This window comes from Phyllobates terribilis, unplaced genomic scaffold (assembly GCF_046119375.1).
Source record: "Phyllobates terribilis strain yellow unplaced genomic scaffold, ASM4611937v1 Scaffold_3__8_contigs__length_932513732, whole genome shotgun sequence".
NCBI lineage: Eukaryota > Metazoa > Chordata > Amphibia > Anura > Dendrobatidae > Phyllobates > Phyllobates terribilis.
The window spans coordinates 556,526,140-556,551,028 of NW_027362763.1; the positions used below are offsets into that span (position 1 = coordinate 556,526,140).

At 42.0% G+C, this 24,889-nt stretch overlaps 1 protein-coding gene across 1 annotated transcript in view; it reads right to left on the bottom strand.

The window, feature by feature from the left end:
- Nucleotides 1-1,515: 1,515 nt before the first annotated feature.
- PLG (plasminogen) overlaps nt 1,516-24,889 on the bottom strand; it is a 200,331-nt gene continuing 176,957 nt past the window's right edge. Inside the window, exons 15-19 of the mRNA XM_073671410.1 lie at nt 23,702-23,776; nt 21,459-21,599; nt 20,265-20,371; nt 12,913-13,058; nt 1,516-1,765 (exon numbers count right to left, since the gene is read on the bottom strand). Of these exons, the coding sequence (XP_073527511.1) occupies nt 1,604-1,765; nt 12,913-13,058; nt 20,265-20,371; nt 21,459-21,599; nt 23,702-23,776 (631 nt within the window). The 3' untranslated portion in view covers nt 1,516-1,603. The remainder of the gene's footprint in view (nt 1,766-12,912; nt 13,059-20,264; nt 20,372-21,458; nt 21,600-23,701; nt 23,777-24,889) is intronic.

The following is a 24,889-nucleotide window of genomic DNA, read 5'->3' on the forward strand; positions in this document are numbered from 1 at the left end:
TGGCTCTTAAGTCCCATGGGGCAAATACGCATTAGTATGTCCTGGGCTTTAAAGGGGTTAAGGAATATTAGGTTACCCACGTGGGATGTGGACAGACGGATGTGCCTGTCTGTGATCATACAGTACGAAACACACGTTCCGACATGACACTTGCCATAGGGCAGGCCAGCACCTCCAAGGCATGAAGGGCAAGCTCAGGCCATGTGACAAATTTGGAGACCCAGAAGTTAAATGTGGCAAACCCATCTGTTCATACGTGGAGACATGTGGACATGTACTCTTCCACCATGTTGTTGTAACACTGGCTCATGCTAATACGGACCCTATTAAATGGTGGTGCTATATGTATAAACTTTTACCACATTTCGGCCATGTTAAACCCTGCCTCTGCCATGTTCTTCCACTGAGCCCTTGCTGTCAGGTGGAAAAACCATCAGTAGTTTCTCCAGCAGTATCTGCTTGGGTTCACACATTTGGCATGTCCTGACGTTGTCCTTGTAGCGGGGATCCAGCGTAATCTGCAATGGTAACAATATGGGCAACTTGGCGGTCATTGCGCAGGCATGTATTGGCTCATGTGTGTCAGGCTACCCAGAGGCAACGAAAAGCTGTCCTTGGTGGGAGGTGTATCGTATGGGTACTCTGTATCCCCCCAGCCATGCTCCAGTGATGCCTGTGAGCTGATCTAAATGCCGCCCTGCTCTGAACACGGTTGTTCCCTCATCATCGTCATCCTCCCAAACTGTCCCCTGGTCATATAGTTGGGTAACTGACTGCTGTTGGGACAGTAGCCACCCTCCAAGACATAGGTGGATGACAGAACAGATAACGGTGTAAACTGGCCATGCTCCTCCTGATCCTCTTCCTCTGGTGCCACCACCCCTATCATGGCCTGAATTGTTTTTTTTTCAGCAGGCATATAAGTGGCAGAGTAACGCTGATGATGGCGTTATCAGCGCTGGCCATATTGGTGGAGTATTTGAAGCAGTGCAAGATGGCACACACATCCCGCATGGAGGACCACTCTTTGGTGGTGAAGTGGTGTTGTTCTGCAGAGCGACTAAGTCGTGCATGCTGCAGCTGAAACTCCACTATTGCCTGCTGCTGCTCGCAGTCTCTCCAGCATATGCAAGGAGGAGCTTCACCTTGTTGGTACGTCGCATATCAGCCGGTGAGAGGGAAAGCAAAAGGGACGCTGCAGCGCAGACAGACTAACAGCAACAGGGTGAGAACACCGAAAGTCCGCACACACTGCCTGCACTTTCAGCAGCAGCTCAGACATGTGTGGGTAGTTTTTCAGTAAGCTCTGCGCCACCAAGTTCAGCACATGCACCAGACAAGGGATATGTGTCAAACCAGCTAGGCCCAGAGCTGCTGCGAGATTTCACTCATTAATCGCATATCGCTATAAAAAGAGAAATCAGCACAAGGATGAAGTTGTGTGTCTTTGTGTACATTAGCATAAAAAAACATTTATAAAAGTGTATTGCTTTGTCAAAAGCATACATAAAAGCAGTAGATACAAAGGTTTTTTTTATTCATTAAAATGTAACTTGTCAGTTCCCTCCATGAGAGAAGCAGAAACATAATATTCATTAATTCATTAATTTTCCTTTATGGTCGTTTCAATCCATGGTATAAACATAGAGACACGTACGTATACACCAGGCTTCATTGCGACTGCACAACCAAGGCCCCAGGAAGTAACCCCTTGCACAATATACTTTTCTCCATCAAAACAGGATAGTGGCCCACCACTGTCACCCTGTAAGGCAAAGTAGACCAGTTTTAACAAAAAAAAACAAAACAATGTACCGTATATTCCGGCGTATAAGACGACTTTTGAAGACTGAAAAATCTTCTGTCTAGTCTGGGGTCGTCTTATACGCCGGTAATGCTTTTGAACTTTCAGAAATTGACATGCGGGGATACTCTGGGGGTGTTAATAAGCTGCCGTGGCCGTATCCCTGCCATGTCGGAGTTAATATAAGGTGGAGGGAGTTAAAATACGGCGGCGGTAGGTCCAGACAGTCAGCGCTTCTGTGCTGAAACTGACACATCGCTGCGTATTCCCAGCTCCGGACACAGCGCAGGGCTTCTGTGCCGACAGCTTTCACTTGTCACAGAAGCGCTGCGCTGTGTCCGGAGCTGGGAAGTTCGCATCGCTTCTGTGACAATATATGAAAAGCCGGCAATTCAGCAGCGGCATAAGCCGGCACCCGACAATTTAGAATAGAAAGAATAGAGCTTCACACATAGATTAGATAGATAGAAACATGTCAGCCACATATATATGAAGTACAGTGACAGTGTTGCTTACTGTACTTGTCATTTAGTGTAAAGGATTTATTAAAACAAATAATAGTGTTTTCATGCACTGTCTCTTTAAAAAAGCCGCCGGCAATTCAGCATCTGTACCCGACAATTTATAACAGACAGAATAGAGCTTCACACATAGATTAGATAGATTAGATAGATAGAAACATGTCAGTCACATATATATGAAGTACAGTGATAGTGTTGGTTACTGTACTTGTCATTTAGTGTTAAAATAAAGGATTTATTTAAAAAAAAATTGGCGTGGGGTTCCCCTTAATTTTAGGCTCTAGCGGAGGTTAAGCAGACAGCTGGGGCAGATGTTTGAAGCCTGGGAAGGGGGTAATACCCACGGAGCTTCCCAGGCTACTAATATCAGCCCCCAGCTGAATACCTAGCCTTTACTAGCTATTAAAATGGGGGACCCCCCAAAAAAAATGACGTGGGGTCCCCCCTAATTTAATAGCTAGCAAAGGCTAGGCAGACAGCTGGGGGCTGATATTAATAGCCCAGGAAGGGAGCCATGAATATTGGCCCCCTCCCAGGCTAGAAACACCAGCCGTCAGCCGCCCCAGAAATGGCGCATCCATAGGATGCGCCAATTCTGGCACTTAGCCTCGCTCTTCCACGCTGCCCTGGTGCGGTGGCAGGGGGTAATAGGGTTGGGGTTGATGTCAGCTTATAATGCCAGCTGACATCAAGCCCAGGTTAGTAATGGAGAGGCGTCTATAAGACACCCCCATTACTAACCCCATAGTCAAAGTTAAAAAAAACACAAACACCCAGAATAAAGTCCTTTAATTGAAATAAAGACACAATTCTTTATTGTTCTAAATTAAACCATACTTACCATCACGCCCATTCCAGCTGAAGCCAACGATCTCCTGCAATAAAAGAAAAATAATAAAGCAACCTCATCCTTACCTCTCCATGGTTCCCAGGACAGCTTCAGCTCTGCTACATCGAGATGACAGGCTGGACCGCAGCAGAACGCCGCCATCCAGCCTGTCATCCCGCAGACACTGAGAAGCGCAGGCATGCTTGCGCTCCTCAGTGTCTCGCTGTGACGGCATCCAGATGAGCCGACAATGAACTCAGCTCACCTCCTGGACGTCCGTCACTGACAGCGTGGGAAACTTCTACTGCGCATGCGGGGAGCAGGAGAATTTTCCCACGCTGTCAGTGACGTGCATGAGGTGAGCCGAGTTCATTGGACACAGTATCTGCCGCATGGCAAGCTGAACGGCAGCGTTCTGCTGCGGTCCAGCCTGTCATGTGAATGTAGCAGAGCTGGACCGGTCCTGGGAACCATGGAGAGGTAAGGATGAGGTTGCTTTATTATTTTACTTTTATTGCAGGAGATCGTTGGCTTCAGCTGGAATGGGCGTGATGGTAAGTATGGTTTAATTTAGAACATTAAAAAATTGTGTCTTTATTTCAATTAAAGGACTTTATTCTGGGTGTTGTGTTTTTTTTAATTACTTTACTAGAAATTCATGGTGGTCATGTCTAATATTGGCGTGACCCCATGAATTTCGGGCTTAGGGCCAGCTGATAATGCCAAGCTGGCCCTAACCCCTTTATTACCCAGTGAGCCACCGCACCAGGGCCCTGGATGAGTTGGGTACAGCGCCAGAAGATGGCGCTTCTATGAACGCGCCATTTTCCGGGGTGGCTGCGGACTGCAATTTGCAGCGGGGGGGGCCCAGAAAGCTTGGGTCTCCCTGCGCTGCAGATTCCAGCCCCCAGCTGCCTAGTTGTACCTGGCTGGACACAAAAATAGGGCGAAGCCCCACGTCTTTTTTTTTTAATTATTTCATGAAATAATTTAAAAAAAAAGGGCTTCCCTATATTGTTGTGTCCGGCCAGGTACAAATAGGCAGCTGGTGGTTGGGGGCAGCCCGTTCCTGCCTGCTGTACCTAGCTGGACACAAAAATATGGCGAAGCCCACGTCAACATTTTTGGGAAAAATTAATTACAAAATTAATAATAATTTAGGGACTGCATCTTTATTAACCCCTCAATTGTCATTTAGTGTTAAAATAAAGGATTTTTTAAAAAGAAAATTGGCGTGGGATCCACCATCATTATAGTCTCTAGCGGAGGTTAAGCAGACGGCTGGGGCAGATGTTTGAAGTCTGGGAAGGGGGTAATACCCACGGAGCTTCCCAGGCTACTAATATCAGCCCCCAGCTGAATACCTAGCCTTTACTAGCTATTAGAATGGGGGACCCCCCCAAAAAATGACGTGGGGTCCCCCCTATTTTAATATGTTGATGAGTGACAGTTTTCCTGCTATATACCTGCATGTCATAAGAATTTAAATTAAAAAAGGACCATGTTAAATTCAAATCTGTTTTTTTAAAATTTTTACCGGTGTTTGGTATGCGTTGGAAAAGGGGTAGTCTTATACGGTGAATATATCCTAAACTCTATATTTTAACAGGAAAGTAGGGGGGTCGTCTTATACACCAGGTCGTCTTATACGCCGGAATATACGGTATTATAATTACAGGACAAGTTTGAATGCTCTGTTCATTTTATGTTTATAGCCTCCATTTGACATGATATCCCAATTAAAGCTTCTGACATATAATGTGGCATGTAAAAGTTTGGGCACCCCTGGCCAAAATTACTGTTATTGTGAACAGTTAAGGAAGTTGAAGATGAAATGATCTCTAAAAGACCTAAAGTTAAAAGATGCCACATTTCCTTTGTATTTTAGGCAAAAAAAAAAAATATATAGTCATTTTTTTCATTTTAAAAATTACAAAAAGGGATATGGGCCGATGAAAAAGTTTGTGCACCCTTAGATATTTGTGTGCTCAAGTAACTTTGACCAAGGTTTCAGACCTTAATTAACCTGTTAGGGTTATGGCTTCTCCACTATCAACTTTAGGAAAGGCCAGGGGCTGCAAATTTCTGAGCTTTATAAAATCCCAGTCTCCTCTAAACTTGTGCCAAAAAACAACAACCATGGGTTCTTCTAAGCAGCGGCCTAGCACTCTGAAAATGAAAATGGTGGAGGCCCACAAAGAAGGAGAAGGCTATAAGAAGAGAGCAAATGTTTTCAAGTTTTTCAAGTTGCCCTTTCCTCAGTTCGAAATTTAATTAAGAAATTGCAGTTAACAGGAATAGTGGAGTTCAAGATAAGGTCTGGAAGACCAAGCAAAATTTCAGTGAGAGCTGCTCGTTGGACTGATAGAGAGGCAAATCAGAACCCACACTGCAAAAGACCTTCAGAAAGATTTAGCAGACTCTGGAGTTGTGGTACATTTTTCTATTGCTCAGAGACACCTACACAAATATGGCCTTCATGGGAGAGTCATCAGAAAAAAAACTTTCCTGCATCCTCACAATAAAATTCAGCATCAGAAGTATGCAAAAGAACATCTAAACAAGCCTGATGCATTTTAGAAACAAGTCCTGTGGACCGATGAGGTTACAATAGAACTCTTCGGCCACAATGATCAAAGATTTCTGTGGAGATAAAAGGGCACAGAATTTCAGAAAAAAAAACATGTCACCAACCATTAAGCATGGGGGTGGATCAATCGTGCTTTGGGATTGTGTTGCAGCCAATGGCACCGGGAACATTTCACGGGTAGGGGGAAGATTGGATTCAATGATATTTCAACAAATTCTTGATGCAAGCATAAAACCATCCGCAAAAAATCTGAAATTGAAAAGAGGATGACTTCTTCGCTTTCGGTGGCGTTCAACATCAATGCAATATCTAGGGGTACAGTTGACATCAGAGACTTGCCAATTATATCAGGCCAACTTCACCCCTCTTTTAACGCCTATTTCAGCCGATTTTCAAAAATATGGGAGAGCTAGGTTGTCCTGGTTTGGTAGAATAAATGTCATCATAATGGATATTCTCCCCAGACTGTTGTACCTGTTCCAGGCAGTCCCGTTGATACTCACAGGAAAAATTTTTAAGCATCTAGATACAGTCTGTAGTAAGTTCATATGGGGACTGAAGAGACCTCGACTTGAGAAACTTGAGAAACTACCATCGGGCAGCCATAGTGATACGGGCCTTGGACTGGTTCCATGATCAAGGAGGAAAATAATGGGTCTCGATAGAGAGGTCTATTTCACCACTGGCATTGACTGGCATTGGATTCCTAAAACACATTGTAATTTGACCAAATCCCTACCTTTTCTAACATGGGATTTACTTAAAATATGAGAGTTTTATTTTGACAGAGTTTCTCAAATAGCCCTGGTCCCATGACCCCAGTGTTTGACAATCCCGAGTTTCCCCTGGGTGTTGGAGTAGGGTCATTTTTGGTGTGGTCCAACACACCTAAACTCCGAATGATGCACGTCTCTAGGACGTTAGAAGGACAGCAATCACTGGCGGAACTGAGGGAGGAATTTCCAGAACTCCATATATCATGGTTTGCATATTTGCAGCTACGTTCCTTCGTGTCGTCCCACCCGCTGGCTTCAATGCATGAAACAGATCTGACGCCATTGGAATCATTGATGATGCAAGAGACGAGCCCTGCACACTCAGCCTCACAGGTATACTCAATTCTTATGTCAGAGAGAGCTGAGAATATACCATGGTTTGCCTTGGATTGGGAACGGGAGATTGGGCTAGAGTTTCCTTCTGAGCAATGGAAAAGAGCTTTTTTTGTGCACAGAAGCTTCCCCTGGTTTGTAGGGCTCAGGAAACTAACTATACACTTTTAACTAGGTGGTACAGATGTCCAGCACACCTTCATAAGATATACCCACTGGTATCTGACCTCTGCTGGAGATGCGAGTCATCTGAGGGTACCATGCTCCACATCTGGTGGGAATGTCCACCAATTAAAAGACTTTGGAATAAGGTCTTTGAAATATACTCAAAGGTTTCTGGTGACATCATTCAAAGTAACCCACAACTGGGCCTACTGTCAATGATTGAAGGCTTCTTTAGGAACATCAAGATAGGACTCCTAAAACATTGCATAACGGCCACTCATACTACCATTCCTAGGAAAGACCTCCAGTTTCCATCATGGTGTCGGTTCAGGATTTGGCTCAACGCCTGCAGGGACTCTCTCTGGGGGTGGCCGAGCTCCAACAACACGTGAGTAGCTGTTCTGGAGCACATTTTGTGGAGCCAAAGGTACGATTGCCTGATTTATTTTTTGGTGAACAAAAATGCTTGTTTATTGTATTTTCGTTTGAGACCCAGATCCTCTGGTGATGAATCACAGCGCATAGGGTTCATAATGTCACTTTTGCGCAAAGAACCTCAGGGATGGGCCTTTTCTCTCCAACTTAGTGATCCGTGCTTTAGATCAGTGGATAGTTTTTTTTCTGCTTTGGGGTTGTTGTATGAAGATCCTGATCGTGTCTCATCAGCTGAGACGGAATTGAGACATTTGAGGCAGGGATCAGGTAATGTGGAAAATTATTGTACTCACTTCCGTTGGTGGTCTGCTCAGGTGGGGTGGAACGATTCAGCTCTGAAAAGTTTGTTTCTTGCTGGGCTAGGTGAAAGGGTTAAGGATCTGCTGATTGCTTATCCTACACCTGGAAACTTGCAGGAGGCAATGCAATTAGCTATACGGGTGGACAGGAGACTGCGTGCAAGGGTTAATGAGAGTAAGTCCTCTGTCATGTCAGCTCCGAGTCTTGAGAGGGTCTGTACTGACACAGGAGAGCCGATGGAGATTGGGGTGATGTCACCCCGCTCTCAGGAAAAAGACCGCAGGTTTTCTGAAGGTTTGTGCTTTTATTGCGGCAAATCTGACCATTTCATTAAGAACTGTGTGCTTCGTATGAACAAAGAAAAAAAAAAGGTCAGTTACGCCCGTATAGTCTGTATAAACAATAATGGTGTATTTCTTTCTGCTACTACCGCAGCTCAGGAAGAATTAATTGAATTTCGGGTATTTGTGGATTGTGGTTCAACTCTGAATGTGATTGATGGGGGATTCTTGGAAAAACTTAATTTAAAACCCAAACCTTTGTCATCCCCTATTGCCGTGGTTTCTGTCGATGGCTCTCCCTTGAAATGTGTTACTCACAAGGTTTATGAATTTCCCCTCACTATTAATGGTATTCAGCAAGAAAATTTGGATTTGGTGGTATTAAATAATTTGCCTTCTCCAGTAGTTTTGGGGTTGCCCTGGTTAAAATTGCACAATCCTGTACTGGATTGGTCTACCAATGAAATTAAGTCCTGGAGCCCTAAGTGTTATGACAAGTGTTGTAACGGGCGCATTGCTGCTGTGGATAGAGGGGAATTACCTGTACCTATTCAGGATTTTTGGAAAGTGTTTTCTGAGGAGGAGTCACAAATTTTGACTCCCCATAGAGACTATGATTGTACCATTGAATTTGTCCCTGGAGCGACTCTTCCTAAAAGTCGTTTATTTAATCTGACTATTCCTGAGAGAAAGGCTTTGAAGGAATACATACAGACGAGCTTGGCCGCCGATCATATCAGACCCTCTAAGTCACCTGTGGCTGTTGGATTTTTTTTTGTTAAAAAAAAGGACGGCGGTTTACGTCCTTGTTTGGAATTTCGCGAGATTAATAAAATTACTGTACGCAATCCCTACCCACTGCCATTGATTCCTGATTTGTTTAACCAGTTAGTGGGGGCCAAGTGGTTCTCTAAAATTGATCTCTGGGGGGCATACAATTTGTTGCGCATGAAGGAGGGTGATGAATGGAAGACTGCTTTTAACACTCCTGTGGGTCATTTTGAGAATTTAGTTATGCCTTTTGGTCTTACCAATGCACCAGCATTTTTTCAGAATCTTATTAATGACATCAATAGACCTTTGATCAGCAAAAATGTGGTTGTGTATTTGGATGACATTTTGATTTATTCGCCTGACCTGGAGTCTCATTGGCGGAGCGTACGTGAGGTATTACAGTTATTGATTGACAATTCGCTTTTTGCTAAGCAGGAGAAATGTGAGTTCGCTGTACAGAGAATTAGTTTTTTGGGCTACATTATCTCCAGCGAGGGCTTTGAGATGGACCCGGTAAAAGTTCAAGCTGTGCAGGAATGGCCTAGGCCTATTGGTTGAAATCGATACAGAGGTTTTTGGGTTTCGCCAATTATTACAGAAAATTCATTAAAAAAATTTCTATTATTGTTAAACCACTGACCGATCTCACCAGGAAAGGTTCTAATACGGTTCAGTGGATTACTGAGGCCATTGATGCTTTTGTGTTTCTAAAGGAGAGGTTCAGCTCTGCCTCCATCCTTATGCAGCCTGATGTGACTAAGCCGTTTTTGGTTGAGGTTGATGCTTCTTCTGTGGGGGTCGGTGCGGTGTTGTCTCAGGAAAACAAGGATGGAGTGCATCCCTGTGCCTTTTTTTCAAAAAAATTTTCTGAGACTGAACTTAATTACGATATTGGTAATCGGGAATTGCTGGCTATTAAACTCGCATTTGAACACTGGAGTCATCTCTTGGAAGGTGCTGATTTTCCCATTCAGGTTTTCACTGATCATAAAAATCTGATCTATCTTGATGCTGCCAAGCGCTTGAATGCCCGTCAAGCTAGGTGGACACTTTTTTTTTCGCGGTTTAATTTTTCCGTTACTTACATCCCGGGTACCAAGAATGTTAAAGCTGATGCTTTGTCTCACAGCTTTTCTCCCATGGTCGGTGCTGAGGGGGAGGAGAGCATTTTACAAGAAGGTGTTGTGATTGCTGCATTGGACTCTGTTTTGGAAGATGAGATTCTTAAAGCACAGGAGAATGCCCCATCTAACACTCCCCATGGGAGGTTGTTTGTGCCTAGGACCTTTAGGAGAGATTTGTTTGTTGAGTGTCATGAGTCTCGGTTGGCTGGTGATCCTGGAATTTCTGAGACCAAGAGACTTGTGGGTCGCAGTTTTTGGTGGCCTGGATGGCAGAAGGAGGTCATTAAGAGGGTGCGTCAATGTACTGTGTGTGCTAGATCTAAGTCTTCACATACTCCTGCTGCGGGGTTGCGTTGCCCTCTGGAGGTTCCTAGTGCACCTTGGACACATCTGGCTATGGACTTTATTACTGACCTTCCCCCCTCTGAGGGTTTCACGGTCATCTGGGTGGTCGTGGACCGTTTTAGCAAGATGTGTCACTTGGTTCCCTTCATCAAACTGCCCTGCGCTAAGACACTCGCTAAGGCCTTTGTCAAGGAGATTGTCAGACTCCATGGTGTTCCTACTGACATTGTTTCTGATAGGGGACCTCAGTTCGTGGCTCGTTTTTGGCGTGCCTTTTGTGACAGGTTGGGAGTTCATTTGTCATTTTCATCTGGATATCATCCTGAGTCTAATGGCCAGACAGAAAGGAAGAACCAGGATGTTGAGCAGTTCTTGCGTTGTTTTGTGGCAGACAATCAAGAGGGGTGGTCCGAGTTTCTGCCGCTTGCTGAATTTGCTCTTAACAACCATACATCCTCTTCTGCTGGGTGTTCGCCTTTTTTTTGTTGTTCTGGGAGACATCCGTCTTTTGGGTCATTCTCCAAATTGGTATCGGCTGTGCCTGAGGAGGAGAGGTTTTGCGGTGATTTGGAAAGAGTTTGGACGGAGGTGCGTGGTAATCTTCAGGAGGCTAACAAAAAATCTATGAGGTACTTTGACAGGAAACGTCAAGAGGTTTTGTTTGCTGTTGGTGACATGGTTTGGTTGTCCTCTAAGAATCTGCGGTTGAGGATTCCTTCTAAAAAATTGGGTCCCAAGTTTGTAGGGCCCTTTAAGGTGCTTCAGGTAGTTAACCAATCTGCTGTTAGGTTGGAGGTTCCTACCTCTGGAAGATTAATCCGGTGTTTCATGTTTCTCTATTGAAAAAAGCTTATGTATCAGATAGAGACGCCACTGCCACTGGTGGAGGACGGGGAATATGAAATTTCCCGCATCCTTAATTCTAGACGGTATAAAGGGAGTTTGCAGTATCTCGTCGCTTGGAAGGGTTTCGGTCCTGAGGATAACTCACGGGTGAGGGCAGATGATGTTTCTGCTTCCAGACTTGTCAGAGCATTTCACAAGAGGTTTCCTGATAAGCCTGGGCCTAGGGGATCCAGAGGATCCTCATAGAAGAGGGGGAACTCTCCTGTTAGGTTTTTTCTATTATGCTGGTCACATGACCGTTTTTGCCTATTTAATCCTGCTCCGCCCTTCTGGCCTTGCTGGACTTCATTGTAATTTCTACTCTTAAGCTAGCCAGGTGCTTTGTTACCTTTCTCAGTCAGTTTAGCTAGGTCTTTTGACCTCTATGTTCTATGTTGTTTGTTTGTCTTTTTACTGCTACAATTTCTGCTAGGAGGTGTCCATCTTTCTCCCAGTCCCTAGTTCTTGTAGGGATCCCTTCCTCACATCTATAGGTCTTCGTTCAGACTAGCTGAGGACTTTAGCGGGTCTGATCGCAGGATCAGGTTCCCCGTTACATCGTAGGGATCTAGCTTAGTTCTATTGTAGGGACAGATCTCCTGTCTTTCCTTAGTGCTTGTAGCAGATCATATCAGAAAGTACTGTTTCAACTGCTTTGTTCATGTACTTGTAGCAGCTATTTTGAACTGAAGCTCTATCAAATATCCGTATCCCGGAGTGAGCTTCTCTGTTCCCCTCCCCTATACTCAGACACTGAGTGTTTGTAAATAGAGTATGAGCTTAGTAGAGTGGAGGAGAGAAGCTTACACAGATGTCTGATAAGCCTGCAGTTCAAAACACGAAAAAAGTTATCAGCTCACCATTGAGGAAATAGCAGATCCATATGTTGATGCATGGAAAAAACGGGGCAAGCTTTCCCGGTGTAGAAGTCACGAAAAATAATCAAAAAAATTCCAGCAACAAAAAATTTGTAATAATGAAAAATCTTTATTGATATGATAAAAAGGTCATGCTAGCAATAAATAAAGAAGGTGGGGTAGAAAAAAACAGGAAGGACGAAGAAAAAAAACTTTACGCGTTTCGGACAGACATGTCCTTATTCATAGGTATAGGCAGTTCAAAACAGCTGCAACAAGCACATGAACAAGGCAGTTAAACAGTTTAAATTTGTAATCAGTATTATATATTAATGATACTGATATGCTGTCTTCTAGGAAAATAATAAGTCATATATATATATATATATATATATATATATATATATAGTATATATATGTGTATCTATATAAACTCTGTTAGTACTGAAGTCAATGTAAACATTGAATATATGAAGTTTGGGAGCATTACTGCTATTTAGAATATCCTTATGAAAATGAAGGTACTTAGCACATAAATTGGCCAATTCATGAGAGCCCATGAGCCATGACAAAGTGACCTGTTTTTGATGGGACCCTAAACCTAATATTTATCAAACATGCCTCTCCCGGGCTAAAAGACTACAAATTTAAAGGGCATATAGGATCCACCATTAATTAAAAACAGCCTTAGGTTGATGGGAGGAGTGCCCAGTCAGGAAAAGAGGCAGTCCCAACCTCCAATAGATATATATATTCAAGCAAAGGGTGAAATCTTCCACATATACAGCATTTCAGAAATAAAATCTGTAATAAAATAGAATCAAAGGTGGATTTTTAACTGCTGAAAATTTGCAGCGTCTCTTGAACTTTAACAGTTTTCTAATGCATCATACCTGACAGCTGTCCACTCCTCCCTGGATATTCCCGGCACACAACTCCCGGCTTGTAACTCTACCGTTGAGGTATTCAGGACTGTTACATGCTTTGTTTTCAATCACAGGGAAACCAGCTTCTTTAAGAACACCTTCTTTACCACTGCCTGATGGTATCACACATATTGTTAGTACTTACACTTAGAGTATAATTTTTCTATTAGGTATACACAAGAGGTTCATAGAGCTAAAATATATTAATAATGTGGAAAGTATATATATTCTCAAAGTAAACCTAAGTTATTCCACAGAACTGAAGAATAGAGGAGTAATATTCAACTATGCATTCTGCATCAAGATACAAACATTGATTTTGAAACCTGGATTCCAGATATAGAGCCATCAGTCAAATCTGTATGTAGTATTTTGCTGCCACCAGTAATTTTTGGACTGAAAGTATTTGAATGATATAGAATGTTCTCCTTGATTTTTCATATCAGTTGTTAATATACTGGTTGGTTTCCCTAAATATAATCGTAAAACATAGTGTGGGTGATTCATCAAAGCTTTTATGTCCAAAAACTAGCGTAAAACGCTCTGAAAAGTTGTAAACGTTTTGCACAATGCGAAGTTGCGCAAAAATTTTGCGACTTTTGTTGTTTTCATGCCAGTTTGAAGCAGCTCTGATAAAAATGGGGGAGGAGGAGTTGGATGGGAATTGGCGTGGTTACACATACTTATCAAATTCAGCAAAAGTCAGGAGTAGCATTTCTGGAGTAGCATTTCTAGCTATGCACAACAGAGACAGGGGTTACTGAAATTATTAAGTGCCATACGCCTCTGAATGAATTTGGCGCACCATACTCCAGCAAGCCCTTAAATAAAATTGGCCTACGCAACACCCCCACTTAAATAGGACCTTTCACTTCTTTTTTTCATGTTAAACTTGCTGCCTCATGATAAAGTGACTGAAGAGATGAATAAAATATCTAACACAATATCTAAAAAAAACATCTAATATGCTAATTTCTTCATCTGCGAAGAGGTTATTAACAGAGATTCTTCTCTGGGGGCAATTACATTTTCCCATGTATGAGATTGCCCAATCATATGGAGGCAATGTCATGCAGGGAAAAAACCTGTAAATGCCCCAAGAGAAGGTGAAAACCATATTTTTCACGGTGATCTGGTGAGACTGATATGTCTAAACCTGAGGAGAGCTGCGCTGTAGTGTCATTAGATACAACACTGGATCTATCCCAGGTATTGGGAAATAATTCCCAATACCTGGGATACATCCAAGAATTGTGACAGTCAACCTGTGTAGCCCCACAGCGTCCCAATAGGTAAGAGAGCCCACTCTCATCCTCATAGCAGCAAGCAGCTTCTGTTATCAGAACTATTGGCATCTAAAGGGCCATACACTGTTCTTGCACAGGGGTCCTTTTCTGTCTGTGTCCGTCACTGCTATGTGAAAAACACTACTTGCACAATCATCTTCCCACTGTTGTTCTCCTCCTGATATTATAGCTCTAAGAGAGGAAGAGAGCTGTATTGTAATGTGATTACAGTGCCAAGAGAGGAGGCCTGCAGCAGGGAGCAGTGATGGAGATGATTGTGCGAGCAGCTTTAGGCTAAGTTCACATGTCCAGTAATCATCCTTTAGAATGAATCCAGCAGCAATCCATTGATAAAAAAGTTGAGCAAACATCTTTTTTCCCTCCTGAAAAAACTAAAAAACTGATTTAAACTGGATACGTTTTATTTAACATTGAAGTTTATGGAAAACAGATCCATTAATTAGCCATCCATTTTTCTTCCATTTGAAAAGAATCAGTTTTTTGCTTACTGGAGGTGGAAATATAAATATTTAACATATACTACTGGACAGGGATAGATTCAGAGCACTGTAAGTAATGACATTGCAGCTCCACTCCTTTCCAGGTGTTTGGAATGACAGGAAGTGTTCAGAGCGAGAAGATCTCAGTGTGATAAGGTTGAGCAAATCAGTCTCCCAGGTCATAGTGAAAAATCTGGTTCTGACATTCTCTGGGGGTGTTTGCTTTTTATAACCCAAAATGACTATGGCTTCTTATGATTGAAAACATTATGCAGGGGAAAAAGTAAATGCCCACAGAGAAGAATCTCTGTTAATGCCCCCTTGGTTGAAGAGGAAACTAGCATACTAGGTACCAGGACTGCCATCAGGGCATTACTGCCCTTACTGCTGTATGGGGCCCAGTAACCAGAAGCAAAGAGCAGGGGCCCGGTCCGGGGCCCCCCTCTTGTGCTTCTACTCACTAGGGTATTGTGTACTGGGGTGCCACCTCAGGCGGTGTACATCTCAGCACAGGGAGCCTTGGAGCTCTCATAGCCATCAAAACTGAACAGCCATGCAGCTCCAGGGGAGTCCCTCCTCCTGTTCTGTGATGCGCTGGAGATGGCGCATACGTGATGACGTCATTGCGTACTCGCCGTCATCGAGCGCTAATATGCCAGTCCAGAAGTGAAGCTGAAGGTGATTGTATGAGAGGTATGAAAACTTTTTTTTCAATAGCATTAATTAAATGGTCTTGGGAGACAGCACATGATGAATTGGGTGTGGGGGTGGGGAGAGCACATGATGAATTGGGACTGAGGGGGTAGGGACAGCAAATGTTGAACTGGGAGTGGGGGGTGGGGAGAGCACATGATGAATTGGGAGTGGAGGTGGGGAGAGCAAATGGTGAATTGGGAGTGGAGGGAGAGCAAATAGTGAATTGGGAGTGGGGGGGAGCAAATGATGAATTAGGAATTGGGGGAGCAAATGATGAACTGGGGGTGGGGAGAGCAAATTATGAATTGGGAGTGGAGGGTGGGGAGAGCAAATGATGAATTGGGATTGGGGAGGGAAAGCAAATGATGAGTTGAGAGTGGAGAGTGGGGACAGAAAATGATGAATTGGGAGTGTGGGGTGGGAGAGCAAATGATGAATTGAGAGTGGGGCGTGGGGGAAAGCAAATGATGAATTGGAAGTGAGGGGTGGGGAGAGCATATTATTAACTGGTAGTGGGGGGTGGGGAGAGCATATGGTGAATTGCGAAAGGGGGGGAAAGCAAATGATGAATTGCGAGTGGAGGGTGGGGACAGAAAATGATGAATTGGGAGTGTGGGGTGGGGAGAGCAAATGATGAATTGAGAGTGGGGGGGCAAATTATGAACTGGGAGTGTGGGGTGGGGAGAGCAAATGATGAATTGGGGTGGGGAGAGCAAATGATGAATTAGGGTGGGGAGAGCAAATGATGAATTGGGAGTGGGGGGAGAGCAAATGATAATGAATTGAGTGTGGGGGAGAGTAAATGATGATGAAATGGGTGTGGGAGTGAGAGAGGGGATATGACATAATGAATTGGGGCAGTGGAGGGCATGTAAATATAATGAATCGGGGGAGCAGGAGGTACAGAGTGAGGGGCCTTGAGGATAACAAAGTGTGACTGGTAATAAATTGGGGTAAAGAGTACAGGTGCTAATTTATATATTTATTAGGTGGGGAAAGTCGCTAGTTAGTGGGGGCGCACTTGGAATGGTGGTTGCATAATAACTAATTATATATTAATGGTGGGTGCACGTCTGTATTCAGCTGCATAGTGTAAAATTTGGGGAATTTGCTCTGGAAGTCACGGTGCTCTAGATAACTGTGTGTTATTTTATGCAGAAAAGAGTCCTGGCTGGAAGAAGTGATGGCATTCTGCTCTGGATGAAGGAGAAAAGTGATGATGAAGGACTTCAACTAGTGATGTCACCGATGAGTCAGTGTGTTATCTGTACACTGACACTATATACTATGTACAGAGCTCCTGTGTATAATGTCACCGGTGATTACTGTATTACCTGTACATTATACACTATATGCAGAGCTCCTGTGTATAATATCACTAGTGATCACTGTATTATCTGTACATTCTATACAGAGGTCCTTTGTATAATGTGACCGGTGATCACTGCATTACCTGTACACTATATACAGAGCTCTTGTGTATAATGTCACCAGTGATCCACGTATTACCTGTTCACTGACACCATATACAGAGCTCCTGTGCATAATGTCACTGGTGATCACTGTATTACCTGTACACTGACACTATATATAGGGCTCCTGTGTATAATGTCACTGGTGATCACCTGTACCTGTACACTGACACTATATACAGAGCTCCTGTGTATAATGTCACTGGTGATCACTGTATTACATGTATACTATACACTATATACAGAGTTCCTGTGTATAATGTCACTGGTGATCACAGTTTTACCTGTACACTGACACTACATACAGAGCTCCTGTGTATAATGTCACTGGTGATCACTGTATTACCTGTAAACTTAGTATACAGTGTATAGTGTATGTACAGAGCTCCTGTGTATAATGGCACTTATGGTAATATTAGTATTGTGTTTTTTTATTAATGATCAGTATTGTAGTATTCGGTCACTATGTGGTGGTAATATGTGGTCTAGTCACGGTGTTGTGGCATTTGTTCATTGTATGTAGTACTATTGGTTATTTAAAAATGTATATGACACATTCCTTTAAAGAAAAATAAAGAAAAATATACCTAAAAAGAGTATTGAATATTTTAAGAAATGTAATAGGTTAGAGTAGAATAGGGCCGGCCAGAAGAGTCTCCCTTGTTGTGGTGGCGGCGTAAAAAAATCTTTTGGCCAAAACAAAAGCTCATGGCTACATATGGGATATGGTTAGATGGGAACTGTTAGGCTGTGTGCCCACGATGCGGATTTAATGCGTTTCTGCAGCGGCATTTCTGCGTCCATTGACTTGCATTGAACCGCATAAAATCCGCATGTATAGATTTATACATGCGGACTTTATGCGGTTCAATGCGCGGATGGTACCCGGGTCTGGAGAAGAGGACACTCTCAACCGACCCAGGTACCATCGTACCCGCAAGTTAAAAAAGAATATAAAGTAAAAAATAAAAAAAAAATATTCATACTCACCTCTCCGGTGGCCCCCGGTCTCCTCCCGGTGGCGATCCTTTCTCCTCGGTGGCCAGCGGTGTACTGGCAGGACCTGCAGTGACTTCACTTAATCAGCTGATGGTCACGCCGACGTCAGCGGTCAGGTGATGGTCACATGACCATCAGCTGATTAAATGACGTCATCGCAGGTCCTGCCAGTACACCGTGGGCCACCGAGGAGAGAGGATCGCTGCCAGGAGGAGACTGGGGGCCGCCAGACAGGTGAGTATAAGGTTTTTTTCTCTTTTTACTTTTTAATTCTTTTTTTTAGTATAGATGCAACATTTGAAATCAGAACTCTCCTCATAAGTTGGTCACACAATATAAATCCATGCTAGTTGCATGGATTTATATTGTGTGACCAACTTATTGTCAAGCCCTTTTCCAAATGCATTTGAGTGATGCTCAAAATCGCTTGGAAAACCGCTTGAAAAAACAAATGCATAAACGCATGTAAAAACGCTTAGGAAATTTCTGCTTCAAATCTGCATCATGGGCACATAGCTTTAATGTGTGATTTTTGAGGATGTGGTGCAGAATTGGAGTTTTTCCAAGAGTGGGCGGTGGGACTGTGGAAGGTTCAAAGGGTGGATGCGGAGCTGGGGTGGAGCCTAGACTGAGTCTCAAGGGGGCCCGAAATTCCTGGTGGCAGCCCTGCTAGGCACTCTAAATTTTAGAAGCCAATATCTCTGAAATTGAGAGGCGCAATAAAAAAAAAAGCTATACTTTATTCAGTTATTCAGCAACTTTAGCATGTGGTAGCCAGTTTAAAATGCAAAAAGTTGTGTAAGGGCATCTTTAATTAAAGAAGGTATAATTTTCTTTGGTAGCTTACACCATGGGCACAACACACGTATATCTTTGTTATCTTTGTTATCAAAGTAAAAAACCTATTGTTAAAAACTTGAATCCAACCACCACATCAAGCTCATAGAGAGGTGGATTTTGGAAAACAAAGATCCTAATGAGATAATTACAAATATGGAATATCTGCACTTAAAGGAAAGCTATTCTAATGACCTTTTGTTTAAATCAAGTATTTGAGTTAAATGTATTTTTCTTTTTTTTCGCCAGTGATTTTTTTCCTAAATCACAATCTATATAAAAAAAGATAGATATCTTTTAATTTTCACACTGCCACTGGGTCTTTTATTTTCTAACTTCATGTTTCAGGAAACTACACATGTGCATAATAACAATGAACAGTGTCTGAACCAATCTTCTGTAATGAAGCACTTAAAGAAGCACTTCCATCAAAAATGTTATCCCCTTAATATATTGCAATCATCATGTTATATAGCACTGTGTACGTACAAGCGCTCATTTTGACCTTCAACCCAGTTAATTCTTCTTTTTTCTATTAGGTCTGTGACATCACATGATTAAAAAGTGACAAGTTGAATCCTTCTAAGCTCTATGTAGAAACAAGAGGTCAATTTTCCCTGTATGAGTCATAAGTCACTGCAAAAGTCCCTGGCTGGCAAGCAGGGAGCAGCTGGGTCAGGAGTTGAAGAGGGGGATGATAAATGCAGGGACAAGAGACTTCCTGTTTCTACATATAGCAGAGTACAGAGGAAAATTAGCTGGGCAGAAAGGTAAAATTAGCAATTGTAAGTACACAGTGTGATATAATATAATGACTGCAATAAATTAAGAGGATAAAATCTTTAATGAGCCTTTGTAAAGGTCATTGTGAAGGGAGGGGGAGCAGGGTCAGATAGGACATTATCTACTGCCACTGGTGGACCTGTGTTATCAGCTGAGTATAGACTTTCTACCTGTCATTGTAATCTTGCCTTTGATAAAAAGAAGTCTTAGTTAAAAGTCTTCCTGAAAGAACAGGAAGTATGACTCTAACAAAGCCCCAGTGGCCAGTGTGAAAATTGCAAGTTTACTATTCTTTTTTATCTTGATTTGAATTTTTTTTTCCAAACATGATTTAAGCTTGCAGCATAATGTTTGTGTTTGGCTCCAGCTTCTCCCACCTCCCCTCTCCATAGATCCTTATGAGAACCAACTGTCATCTATCTCAGGAATAGGAAAATCTAAATTCACCGAAGACAAAAAAGTTTGGAGATAGGTGGGAAACAAGTAGGTGGGAAACAAGTAGGTGGGAAGGTGCACTGAATTGTTTGGCCATGCCAAGGGTGCACCTGTACTTGGTTTGAACAGTCACTCTGTGCTGACATATTCATTTTAATAGTTATGATAATTATGTAGTGCTATTATCTATGTAAAGTCCAAAATGTATAAACTTTTATCTATAGCAATGATAAAAATTACAAAACCAGCAAATTACTGAATAACAATGGTCTACAACACGACCATTCTAAAAAAAACTGCAGTATATTTACCTTGAGTTTCCCCCCATCCTGTAACATAACATTCTGATTTATCTGGTACCACATAATTATGAGGTGGTAGACAAGCTGGGAGAACTTCATCTGTTATTACGGCTGGGCTGTAGAAAAAAATGGCAGTTAGATTTATGCTTCTGATCCGATCATTTGGGTTATATGATTTGCTTTCTAAAACTTCAAAAGAAACTCCTAGAACTGTCTGGCCTGCAACACTGATCTTAAGGAACGCTATGTATGGTAGGTACTTTTCTTTATTATTTAAAGGGGTATTCCCAGAATCAAAAGCTGACCCCTATAAATAACGGTCGGACCCCAGGTGACCAGAAGAACAGGGTTGTAGATCCTGAGAAACATGCTCTGTCTTGAACTGAGCAGAGGGATGCATGCTCAAACTTATTCCCATTCATTGCTGAAGAAAGCCAAGTCCTTGGCTATTTCTGGCAGTGTCATAGAATTAATATAAAGAAGGTCAAGCATTTGCACATCCACTTCATTAAGATAGGGTTCTGAAAAGACAAGCTGTTGGGATCCTGTCGGTAGGTAATAACTTTTGATTATGAAAATCTGTCAACTAAATATGCTGCCCAATGTAAATGCAGCATATTACAGATACAGATCTGAACTCCGAACAAGAACTACGCCCGTAAATCCGTTTCAATGTTCGGAGTTCCTCGGGAAATTCGAGAGGAGCGTGAGAGAATAAATATTTTCTAGGTCCAAAGTTCAGGTCCTCATAGATTTCAATGGGGTTCGGATTCAGGTTCAAGTTTGGGTAAAGTTCTGGTACCCGAACCAAACTTTTAGTCCAAAGTTCGGTCGGGTAGCAGAACCCAAACTTCCACAGGTCAGCTCACCCCTAAAGTAGGTTGTATGTAATTCTTTTTGCCTTCTTGCTTTTAAATAAATATATATTAACTAATGGACAGGTAATGCATTTAGTGTTTATTTGGTAACATTTTAAATCCACCGACTGAAAGAATAAATATAATTTATTTTTAAATAGGTTTGTCATTTAGTACTTTTAAACTTCTTGATCTATGAGCTCAGTTTTACATTACAAAATTTCATACCCTAGGACTAAAAACTGAATAAAATGTCATTAAATGAATCTGCACAGCATCAAACAAAGTATAAACTGGAAATCGTATTGAGTATTGCCATGTACAATGTTGCATGAATGTCAGTTACCTTTTCAGCTTCAGTAAAGCAATATCTGCTTTTAATGGCCCCAAAAATAACTTATCAACATCTATAACCTGCTTTGAAGGCTCAGAGCTTTTTTCCTTGTGAATTCCAAGTTGTACTTTATAGGATGATGGTCGATTTGATCTGTAAATCAAATTATGAGAGACACAATTGTAAACAGATGATACTGCTGGTAATCCCGTTTATTTCAGTAAATTGTGCCTTGTAAAATTCCATTGCTTATTATATTGAGGCGAATGATAACCTTATAGTATTATCCTAGCTATTAAAAGTGAAAATACAAAGCAAATCTCTTCCCACCGGGTATCAACAATAACTAAAAAATGTCTGGTATCTGGTGGATAGAATTGGAATGACAGAATCATGCAGTTAGATACCTTATGTCAAACACCCAAATGAGAGTAGCTTAGGGCTTCATTCAGATGTCTTTGGTCACACAGGTAAAAAAATGGTTCAAGTGTCATCAGTGTCTTGGATCCGAGTTTCATCATAGTTCGGTCCATGTTTCAGTGTTTCAGGATCAATAAATTACAAGGTTTCTCCTATACACTGCAATGTTAATAATCATGGACAGCACATGGATTTTCATGGACCCTGAAACTTGTATGGGTGACTTTCATTACTAATGCTGCTAAAAAATGGACAGGTCTCCATTATTTTGTTGACGACATAATGTCTTAAAAAAAACTATGGACATGTGAACAGCTCCAAATACTAAAATGGGTAAATGTTCTATACATTAAAATCACGGATAGAACATGTACATGAAAAAGGAAATCTGAATGGGGTCTAAAGGGATTTTCTCATCATCATAAACACAAGCAACTTTGTAGTCTACTTCTTGGTAAAAATTCCCCATGTTCTCAAGAACAAAGGAATTTTTAATTCAATAGTTTACTGCTTGTTGCCTAAGTTACCAGCTACCTTTGCAGTGGCCAGTTTCCTAGGCAGAGAATGGGTCTTGCAAGTTCTTTGTATAGAGCTTGTAAGCGCTACTCTGAAGCTGACACGACTGCTTCGGTGTTCCTTCTCCCCTCCAACCATGCAGACGTAATGCTGCCTCATTTAGCAGCAAGGGTGAATGCACAGTTCAGGCTAGCAGTTCAGCCGTGCCGCCAACCCAAACTGTCAATCTTCAGGAGTGCACCACCCCTGAGGCAAAAAGGAAGTTGGGAGGCAGAGGAGCAGTGCCCTCCTGAGGATGGAAGATGAGAATAACCCTTTAAAAAATTAAGACCTATGGCAGCCCAATAAAAATAGCAAATTCTAATATGTAACCGAACGTGGAGTCTCATTAAGACTGGAACTGTTCCCACGAGTCTTAATGAACGGGGCTGCTGGAGTAAGATGCGACTAATTCATTGAGAGGCGCATGCTGCTTAATGAATTAGGAGCATCTTACAAGTGCTGTGCACCTCCGGCAGAAATGTACTCCAGTCAGAGATTGGAGTAAGTTACGCCTCTGCAGCAACCAAAATTTTCATGAATTTGATGGGCGGCTGTAGTCACACCACATTCTGTCCATGCTCATCCATATTGGTATAGCTTGTTGGGATTGATATGAAAATGGCAAAAGCAGCAATATTTTTGGGCAACTTCTAAATTAGGCAAAAATACTGTGACTTCTTAAGGTGTTTTACATAAAAATTCTGGCATAAACACTTTAATGAAACGACTTTTAAATGTGTTGACTTATGGCTTCTCTGTGCTGTAGAATAATCTTGCCCTAAAGCAGTGCTTCAAAATCAGATGCACAAACACTGATACTGTTTACAGCAAAAATATAGCACATAGGCGATACAGACAAAAAACACTGGAATATTTCTAAATAAGCGTGCTAAGGCGATTACTTTATTTTGTATGCAGTGAAACAATAAAAATAGTTGCTAAGAAAATCCATACCGCTCACATTTTCAACTTTTCAGCTTGTTTTGTTTGCTACTTTATCTTAACATTTCTCATACAGAGTTCCAGTTACAAAAAGTCTGGCATGTAGAATATGTATACTTGTATTCATGTATGTTTATTATGAAAGCTAATATTTGAATACCTATATGGTATGTTATAACTCTTTATTTTCAGTAATTTGTTGGTATACAGTGTATACTATGTAAAAAAGGTGTGATGAATATTACAATTATATTTCACTATATATTGGAATATATATTAATTTACGGATTTTATGTAAACTGCATGATTGGCACAATTTTTTGTAAGGAAAATACCGTTCCAGGCAATGTGCAGCAGTAAGAACCCACTGGCGATCGATCAATGTTCCACCACAGAAGTGCAAATTAAAGCTGGAAAATAGGAAAAATAGGTTAAATTAAAAGAAATATCTGGACTGAAATTTAAATGTAGCGCAAAATTATTAATAACACATTAAGGAGGTTGGCCACTACTTTTTAATGGTAGGATAGGCTAGCAGTATCTGATCAGTGGGGGTGTGACACCTGGTACACCCTCCGATCACGTGTTACCGGCGCTGGCCGTCAATTCTCGGATAGTTCTAGAACACAGCAGCTTCATCAAAACTACAGTGGCTATGGCTGGGTACTGCAGATTAGAGATGAGCGGTGTTCGACTAGAACTGTTCGCCAATCTCAAATTCGAGCTGTTTTGGGCGGTGTTCGAGTCGTTCGACGAACTCGAACGATTTGCAAAAAATTCGGCTGTTCGAGGTTATGTTCGATAACTGTTCGTGCACCAAAAGCGTGTCCTGCATGTGCTATTTAGAGCACCAATCATGCAGGAATTGTCTGCCACTTACTGTAATGCCACAGCCATGGTGGTTGAGGCATTACCGTGGTTGCCCAAATCGATGGGAACAGTGCTCACAGTCAAACATGAAAAGCCAGCAATTCAGCAGCGGCATACACCGGTACCCGACAATTTAGAACCGAAAAAATAGAGTATCACACATAGATTAGATAGATAGAAACATGTCAGTCACATATATATGAAGTACAGTGACAGTGTCGCTTACTGTACTTGTCATTTAGTGTTAAAGGATTTATTAAAAAAAATATTAGTGTTTTCATGCACCGTCTCTTTAAAAAAGCCGGCCGGCAATTCAGCAGCGGTACCTGACAATTTAGAACAGAAAGATAGAGCATCACATATAGAATAGATACATAGAAACATGTCAGTCACATATATAATAAGTACAGTGACAGTGTTGATTACTGTACTTGTCATTTAGTGTTAAAATAAAGGATTTATTAAAAAAAAAATTGGCGTGGGGTTCCCCGTAATTTTAGTCTCTAGCGGAGGTTAAGCAGACGGCTGGGGCAGATGTTTGAAGCCTGGGAAGGGGGTAATACCCACGGAGCTTCCCAGGCTACTAATATCAGCCGCCAGCTGAATACCTAGCCTTTACTAGATATTAAAATGGGGGACCCCAAAAAAAATGA